We start from the raw sequence: 9,599 nt of genomic DNA on the forward strand, positions 1-9,599 counted from the left end.
TGACTTTTAATAAACAGACACTCACCTGTCCCACGATCCAGTGATGTGCTTGGCCCAGCCATTTTCACCCTGTGCCCTCTCTCCCCGGAGCCGGCATCTTTACTATAGGCACCCGGCTGTGACAGCTTGCCGGTTCACAGCCAGGTGCCCGCTGTGCATGCACGAGTGGCGCTGTGCACTGTGAATAGTCCCGCAGTCTTCTGGGACTTGTCATGTGTCCCAGAAGACTGCGGGAGGTAGTGGGGCAGGAGAATTTTTGCTTCTGATCGCTTAGGCAGTCAGAGAGGAAGTGGGAGTAGGTACCTGCCAAATTTGGATGGGGGCAAATGCCTCCTCTGGTAAGTACACACTCCAGTTTCCACTGAGTTGCTTTTATAGTTAATTTTATTATTATTTGGATTTCATTAACCATTATTACAAATTATTTTGTGATGTAAAGGCAAGGGGCATTAAAGAAATGATCCACCTCAGATGTCAAATACTGTAGGTATGCCTACACTGATTTAAATGTAGTAAGACTGACAAATCGTTTTCTTAAAGTGGTTGTACAGGCAGAAGAGTTTTTTATCTTAATGCATTCTATGCATTGAGATAAAAAACCTTCTGTGTGCAGCAGCCCCCTCAGCACCCCCTAATACTTACCTGAGCCCATCAAGAGCCATTGATGTCCACGAGTGCCTCAGCTGTCCAGGACTCTCCCTCCTGATTGGCTGAGACACAGCAGCAGTGCCATTGGCTACCGCTGCTGTCAATCAAAGTTGGTTAGCCAATGAGGAGAGAGATGGGCGGGGCCAAACCCCTGTTCCTTGTCTGAATGGATATACGGAGCTGCTGCTCAGGTTGGGTGCCCCCATAGCAAGCTGCTTTCTGTGTGGGAACTCGGCAGGAGGTTGAAGCCAGAAGCACCAAAGAGGGACCCGAGAAAAGGAGGATCTGGGCTGCCCTGTGCAAAATCACTGCACAGAGCAGGTAAATATAACATGTTTGTTATTTTTATAGAAAAAAAAATAAGACTTTACAGTCACTTTAAAGTATAACTTAACCACTTCCCGACCGCCGCACGACGATGTACGTCGACAGAATGGCACGGGCAGGCATAAGGGCTTACATGTACGTCCTTGCCTGCCCGCCGGTCGGGGGCCCGATCGGGCCCCTGCCCGGTGCCTGCAGCGGTCGGTATTCGTTCGGGAGCGATCCCAGACGAGGGGACGGCCATTCATTCATGGCCACCCCCTCGCGATCGCTCCCGACGAATGAAAATGTCCCGTGACATCATTTCCTCTCCTGTAATGTAAACACAGGAGAGGAAGTGATGTATTCTCTCCTCCGTGTCAGTATTTTTCGTTCCGGCACCGAGGAGAGAGGTTCGGTGAGTTGCACCAACACACCACACATACAGTAGAACATGCCAGGCACACTCACACCCCCCCTTTACCCCCCGATCACCCCCCAATTACCCCTGCCCCCCCAGTCACAGTGACACCAATTGCTTTTTTTTTTTTTTTTTGCATTGGTGTCATTTGTGACTGTAATAACTGTTAGGGCAGTTAGGGTTAGCCCCCTTTAGTTCTAATGTGCCCCCCTAACCCCCCCAATAAAGGTTTAACCCCGTGATCACCCCCCGTCGCCAGTGTCACTAAGGCTGGGTTCACATTGCAGCGGTTTATGAGAACGAATGTGATTCGCACCGCACTGCAGTGCAAATCACATCCGATCTCTGTGCAATTCGAGTTCAGCCATACAGATAGTATGGCTGAATTCGTGTCGCACCCGCCGCACCCGCCGCAAATTCGCACGGGACCCTTTTTTTGGCCCGCAGCAGAATCGGATCGTATGGGTGTTCACACCATGCGATCCGAGTTTGCAGATCGCACTGCGATATGCGAACTGATCTGGGGGTGTCATTAACATTTCACTGACACTCCCAGCAGTTCGCATAGGGCAGTGTGAACTGCCGCCGGGAGGCATGCGATGCGGGAACCCGCCGCGGATTCATGGCGTTCCCGCATCGCTCCAATGTGAACCCAGCCTAATAAGCAATAGTTTTTCTGATCGCTGTATTAGTGTCACAGGTGACGCTAGTTAGGCAGGTAGGTATTTAGGTTCGCCGCAGCTTTTTATAGCGCCAGGGACCCCCATATACTACCGCATAAAGCCCCCTGATTGCCCCCTAGTTAACCCTTTCACCAGTGATCACCATATAACTGTTACAGGTGACGCTGGTTGGTTAGTTATTTTTTTATAGTTTCAGGGCACCCGCCATTTATTACCTAATAAAGGTTTAACCCCCTGATCACCCGGCGGGTGTCATTTGTGACTGTAATAACTGTTAGGGCAGTTAGGGTTAGCCCCCTTTAGTTCTAAGGTACCCCCCTAACCCCCCCAATAAAGGTTTAACCCCGTGATCACCCCCCGTCGCCAGTGTCACTAAGGCTGGGTTCACATTGCAGCGGTTTATGAGAACGTATGTGATTCGCACCGCACTGCAGTGCAAATCACATCCGATCTCTGTGCGATTCGAGTTCAGCCATACAGATAGTATGGCTGAATTCGTGTCGCACCCGCCGCACCCGCCGCAAACTCGCACGGGACCCTTTTTTTGGTCCGCAGCAGAATCGGATCGCATGGGTGTTCACACCATGCGATCCGAGTTTGCAGATCGCACTGCGATATGCGAACTGATCTGGGGGTGTCATTAACATTTCACTGACACTCCCAGCAGTTCGCATAGGGCAGTGTGAACTGCCGCCGGGAGGCATGTGATGCGGGAACCCGCCGTGGATTCGTGGCGTTCCCGCATCGCTCCAGTGTGAACCCAGCCTAATAAGCGATCGTTTTTCTGATCACTGTATTAGTGTCACAGGTGACGCTAGTTAGGCAGGTAGGTATTTAGGTTCGCCGCAGCTTTTTATAGCGCCAGGGACCCCCATATACTACCGCATAAAGCCCCCTGATTGCCCCCTAGTTAACCCTTTCACCAGTGATCACCATATAACTGTTACAGGTGACGCTGGTTGGTTAGTTATTTTTTTTATAGTTTCAGGGCACCCGCCATTTATTACCTAGTCTCACTAGTGTACCCCTAAATTTAGGGGTGTCTACTTTCCAAAATGGGGTCATTTGGGGGGGTTTGTGCCATCTTGGCATTTTATGGCCTTCAAAACTGTAACGCCCTTAGAAAGCCTGAAGGCGGTGCTTGGTTTTCGGGGCCCCGTACGCGGCTAGGCTCCCAAAAAGTCCCACATATGTGGTATCCCCGTACTCAGGAGAAGCAGCAGAATTTATTTTGGGGTGTCATGTCACATATGCCCATGGCATGCGTGAGCAATATATCATTTAGTGACAACTTTGTGAAAAAAAAAAAAAAGTTTGTAATTTTCCCGCAACTTGTAGCAAAATATAAAATATTCCATGGACTCAACATGCCTCTCAGCAAATAGCTTGGGGTGTCTACTTTCTAAAATGGGGTCATTTGTGGGGGTTTTGTGCCATCTTGGCATTTTATGGCCTTCAAAACTGTAATAGGTAGTGAGGAGTGAAGTCAAATATTTACGCCCTTAGAAAACCTGAAGGCGGTTCTTGGTTTTCGGGGCCCCGTACGCGGCTAGGCTCCCAAAAAGTCCCACATATGCGGTATCCCCGTACTCAGGAGAAGCAGCAGAATTTATTTTGGGGTGTCATTTCACATATGCCCATAGCATGTGTGAGCAATATATCATTTAGTGACAACTTTGTGAAAAAAAAATAAAAAAAAATTAAAGTTTGTAATTTTCCCGCAACTTGTGGCAAAATATAAAATATTCCATGGACTCAAAATGCCTCTCAGCAAATAGCTTGGGGTGTCTACTTTCTAAAATGGGGTCATTTGTGGGGGTTTTGTGCCATCTTGGCATTTTATGGCCTTCAAAACTGTAATAGGTAGTGAGAAGTGAAATCAAAAATTTACGCCCTTAGAAAGCCTGAAGGCGGTGCTTGGCTTTCGGGGCCCCGTACGCGGCTAGGCTCCCAAAAAGTCCCACATATGTGGTATCCCCGTACTCAGGAGAAGCAGCAGAATTTATTTTGGGGTGTCATTTCACATATGCCCATAGCATGTGTGAGCAATATATCATTTAGTGACAACTTTGTGTAAAAAAAAAAAAAAAATTATTTTTTGTCATTATTCAATCGCTTGAGGCAAAAAAATTAAATATTCAATGGGCTCAACATGCCACTTATCAATTTCCTTAGGGTGTCTACTTTCCAAAATGGGGTCATTTGGGGGGGGGTTTGTACTGCCCTGCCATTTTAGCACCTCAAGAAATGAGATAGGCAGTCGTAAACTAAAAGCTGCGTAAATTCCAGAAAACGTACCTTAGTTTGTAGATGTGACAACTTTTGCGCAAACCAATAAATATACAATTATTGACTTTTTTTTTACCAAAGACATGCGGCTGAATACATTTTGGCCTAAATGTATGACTAAAATTGAGTTTATTGGATTTTTCTAATAACAAAAAGTAGAAAATATCATTTTTTTTCAAAATTTGCGGTCTTTTTACGTTTATATCGCAAAAAATAAAAATCGCAGAGGCAATCAAATACCATCAAAAGAAAGCTCTATTTGTGGGAAGAAAAGGACGCAAATTTTGTTTGGGTACAACATTGCATGACCGCGCAATTACCAGTTAAAGCAGCGCAGTGCCAAATTGTAAAAAGACCTCTGGTCATTTACCAGCAAAATGGTCCGGTCTGAAGGTGGTTAAGGCAAAACCTTTTTTTAAGTTTTAAGGGAATAGAATGCTTGTCAGTTTTTATTGCTGTCTGTAGCCCCGTTAAGGTAATTCATCCTCTCTATTTGTCCTGTTTACCATTATCATTGAAAGTGAAAGTAAAAGAAAACCCCAAATTTTGGGTTGTCCCCAGAAAAATAATAGAGGGGAAATCTTCCAATGGGGACGCTAGTTCTGGTGATCTGAGGGTCCCCAAGAAATTCCCTTAATTTGCAGGGATTTCCTCTCACTTTCTGTTTGACTATGGGGCAGGAAGTGAAGGGAAATCTCTTCAATGGGACACAGATGGCGAAAAAGAAAAACATACTTCATCCAACATGAAAAAAATATGAAAAAAATTGCCTATAGTTCTACTTTAAGATATTAGTTTTGCCCTTTTAATTATTACAGTATGTAGAGAGGATATTAGCATAACTTACCGAGTATAATTCTCTGGGCATACAGGTCTGTACTCTTGGATATTGGTTCAGAAAAAACTGGCCAAATATCCAGCAAATCTGAAGGCAAAGTGGTGAGCTTATTGCTAGACACATCCAGGTATGTAATGTTTTTTAAGTAGCGTGCAGCCTCTGCAGGGATGCTTGCTATCTTGTTGTTATGTAGGTCCAAAGTGCGCAATCGAGGCATCTCTAGTAAAGATTCCCAAGGAAAAACAGATATCATGTTTCCATCCAGACGTAATTCATGCAGCTGTTTAAGATTGTAAAAACTACTTGAGTCTATGCTAGTAATACTGTTGTAGGTCACCCAGAGATACTTCAGATCGACAAGGTAGTAAAAGGCTTCAGTGGGAATCCTACGAATGACTGTCTTTTCAACCCGAAGTTTTACAGTATCAACAGGAACATTCACAGGCATGTCAAACATATCGGGATCATTACAAAGAACAGACCTAGGAAGATAAATTAAAGTAACACAATTAACCTGATGGTGTTTAGAGCACTAGGTAAAATTAGTTAGTTGCCTTTCCTTGCTGACACCTCACTTTAAAAGGTAGGTATGGTTCTTCAGCTAACTCCCTAACACTAATTAAATCCATAGTGTGTATATATAACCCATTTTTTTCACATTCTGAATAGGTAACAGAAAGCGAAAATATAAACTTACTGGGAATGTAACCCTTCCCTGCTTAAAATAAATGTTCGTATATACCTACAGTAAGTGGTAAATTTGGTGTGGGACCCAGAGTATGTATTAGGGTGAGGTTTAGAATTGGGGTTTAGGAGGATTAAGTTATACTGTATATTGAAGGATTGGGTTAGGAGTTATGGTTAGCTAAAGCAATAAGAAGAGCAAATTTAATAAAAAATGTAATTTTGGATAGAGCAGGCAATAGTTGAAGCCTTTTTTTGTTTTGTTTTGCTATATGTGTGGTGTGTCTAATGTGGGTGGCTATTGGGGAAATGTCTATTTTTTTCTAGTTAGGAGTTAAGTGAAAGGAACCCTCTCAATGTAAGATACAGACAAAAATCTGATTTCTGGCTTCGTAGCAATACAATTTTTAAAGAATTCAGAAAAAATGTGAAATGATATGCTGGGAAAGAAACTATGCATGCCATACACAGCTCCAAATATTGAAATGTTTTATACTTACTTCATTTTTCTGTGCCACCTATGACTCTTTGATAGCTACTACTGGTGATAGAATGGTAACAACATTGTTGTATTCGACTGTGGTATAAATGGACAGGAAGTCCTTGTGTTTTAACATATTACTCCCTGTTATGTACTTTTTTATTAAAAAGTCTTCTGTATTGTTTGCTAAAAGTGTATGTGGACTTACAGAATAAAATATTGGAAACCTAATGAAGAAGAGGTGTGTGAAGACCAATAACTACATCCACATTGATCTGCAAATGTAAAATGTTTGCTATAATCATACTGATGGTAGAATGAAAGACAGACATGATAATGGATTACAGCAGCAGGACTGTGTTGCATTGTAATCTTAGATTGTAAGCTTATTGAGGGCAGGGACTGATGTAAAATGTACAATGTATATATAAAGTGCTGTGTAAATTGACAGCGCTATATAAGTACAAGTAATAAATAAATAAATAATGAAACATACCCACTTCATTTGGAGCCCTTATGAGAACTCATTCTAGTGGGCAACCCTGCAGCAGTAATGTATCATGGGCTGCATAACATCAGCTGAGGATGTCTAATGGGCTACTTACTTGCCCAATACCTTTGATATTTTACAATAAAGTACAATTCCTCTTCTCATTCTGTATACAAAGGTGTTATTGTGACATGCATTCTCACAACCACAATCCTCTCACTTTCATGCGATTAGTTTCTATCCTATGGATATCACTACAAAGAGCAATGTGCCATGACCATTAGAAACCTGTTATTATGGGTAACTGCATTAACACATCATTATTACATCATTATTACTCATTGTACCACCCCTTTTTAAATATAAGTGCATATCTTCTAGTAGTCCTTGTTGCCTCTATGTAGCACTCAATATATCATAAAAAAAACTCCTTGACTATATAAAGGCTATTTTTGCATTACATACAGATACAAAATAAAGGAGACAAAGACCCATAAGAAACTAATTTACAATGCTAAAGATAACACAAGCAATAAAATAAAACTGATGGATAATGTCTCCTGTTCTCGATATGTTAAGTTGGTTAAACCCACATAATGTGGTTATAACAGTTTTATGGAGCCCTAAACACTAGGAAATAGGTTCCCAATCTGTATTATTTTTTTTTTTATGATTGGGCAAGCTTTCTTTACTGTGGAAAAGGATTTTTGAAAATATTTTGGAAAATATTGTGTTTTATACATTTGTCAGCTATGCAGATAATTAATCTTATTTTTGTAAAACTGGCTACAGATTACCAGGTATGTACATTCTTGCAGTGGAACTCCCTGTCAGGTGTTTGTTAAGCTAGCAGTGTAGCACAGCTTTGCTTCTATGCCATGTTACATAATACACCATCTCATCAACCCCATAGGCAGGTCTATACTCCCATCTGAAAGTTGAAATTATATCCAAAGCAATAGACACAATGGGGTTTATGTACTAAAGCTGGAGAGTGCAAAATCAGACCTACTGCAAAGAATCCAATCAGCTACCAGGTTTTATTGCCAAAGCTTAATTTAACAATCTGAGGTTAGAAGCTGATTGGTTTCTAAGCACAAGTAAACATGATTTTGCACTCTCCAACCTTAGTAAATAAACCCCAATGCATTTATGGTAGTATGATATGAAGTTACCATGGAAAAGACAAGTGTGTTTTTCCATGTTCAAAAAGGAAATAGATTTGTTTACTGTAGTCCCAACAATTGTGTATTTTGCTTATGCATTGGTTGCTGTGGAAGTGTAATGTATTCATTAGTTTCATCATTACCAACTTCGTTCATTAGGTATACCAAAGCAAATTATGTTGAAGTCATGCATTAGACCATTTGAGGAAAAAAAAGGTGCAAATTTAATTGTGTACAGCATTGTTCATGATAGATAGATTTTTTTTTAATTTAGCCTACAGATGGACTATCATGTCTTGCTGCACAAAATACGATGCAACATTTTAGACAGTTTCTCTCTTTAAACTGTCCATAAATCCTATAAAAGCAATTTGCAGAAAGAATGTATACATAAATATGGAATGCATCTTTTCTAAACATTCATGCGTAATCCTAGGCATCTACAATGACATTCATGACATACCTTGTCCGAGTACCGTCACTCCTTCCATGGAAAATACAAGTGCATTGTGATGGACAGAAAGCTTCAAGTGTACTAAAAACTTGTATTAAAACATAAAGGAGCAGAAACATGGTTTCTATGTGATTAGAGGAAAGTCAACCAATTTTGAGACTTCATTGTCCAAGTCTTGCTAGTGGCATTCTAAGAAAGGGAACTAGTCAGTTGTATGCTTATTTAGTAATACCAGATTATATGAGATTAAGTTACTTAACCTTCAAGTGTGCTCTTGAAAGGATTGTGGGGTCACAGTCTGCTGGCTTTCCACACACATATCCACATATGTGTATATTAGTTTACAAATATAAATGGTATGGATGTGAAATGTCATATCCTCTTAAGGGTGTACCAACATCCCATAAATATACCTACACAAACTAAAAGGGAATTTATAAGGTACTAAATAGATCATATTACAAATACTTACTTTTATTCTGTCTCATTAACAGAACATAAATGGTAGTAATATTATTCACCAGATATAAATAGCTCAACCTCTACATGCAAAATTAAAAGCATCCATAAAATATAAATGTCCCTACCTACACATTCACCCATATTAATCACACAATACATCACATAATTTTGAAACTGTTATGGTATCTATATTTACTAAATGATGGGAAGGCTCAAAATTCTCCATTAATATTTTTCGACCAAAAGTCTGCTTCCTCAGGAGAAATGTAGGAGGTGAGTATTTCATTATAACAGGGATATGCAATTAGTGGACCTCCAGCTGTTGCTAAACTACAAGTCCCATCATGCCTCTGCCTCTGGCTGTCATGCTTGTGGCTCTAAGAGTCTTGCTATGCCTTATGGGAATTATAGTTCTACAACAGCTGGAGGTCCGCTATTTGCATATCCCTGCATTATAGCATATGCATTCCAACACTTTTTGTTATTTTACACAAAAATTACAAGACAAAAATGTTAATAAAATGTTTTTCTTGAATTTTTGTACTAAATGACCAAGAATTATTCAGCATTCTTCCCAGGCTCCACTTACCTTATACCTCCAAGTCCCCCCTTGGCTCTTGGGTGTCTAACCCTATCTATTTTTGCCTGTGTTATTCCTCAAATGGCAACCAAAATTTAGA

The 9,599-nt window shown here is 41.0% G+C and overlaps 1 protein-coding gene across 1 annotated transcript in view; it reads right to left on the reverse strand.

The window, feature by feature from the left end:
• LRIT3 (leucine rich repeat, Ig-like and transmembrane domains 3) overlaps nucleotides 1-8,649 on the reverse strand; it is a 46,400-nt gene extending 37,751 nt beyond the window's left edge. The window contains exons 1-2 of the mRNA XM_077476719.1: nucleotides 8,467-8,649; nucleotides 5,192-5,664 (exon numbers count right to left, since the gene is read on the reverse strand). Of these exons, the coding sequence (XP_077332845.1) occupies nucleotides 5,192-5,664; nucleotides 8,467-8,576 (583 nt within the window). The 5' untranslated portion in view covers nucleotides 8,577-8,649. The remainder of the gene's footprint in view (nucleotides 1-5,191; nucleotides 5,665-8,466) is intronic.
• Between the last annotated feature and the right edge of the window lie 950 nt (nucleotides 8,650-9,599).

This window comes from Lithobates pipiens, unplaced genomic scaffold (genome assembly GCF_037356315.1).
Source record: "Lithobates pipiens isolate NorthernLeopardFrog02 unplaced genomic scaffold, aLitPip1_a1.2 Scaffold_13, whole genome shotgun sequence".
Classification (NCBI taxonomy): Eukaryota; Metazoa; Chordata; class Amphibia; order Anura; family Ranidae; genus Lithobates; species Lithobates pipiens.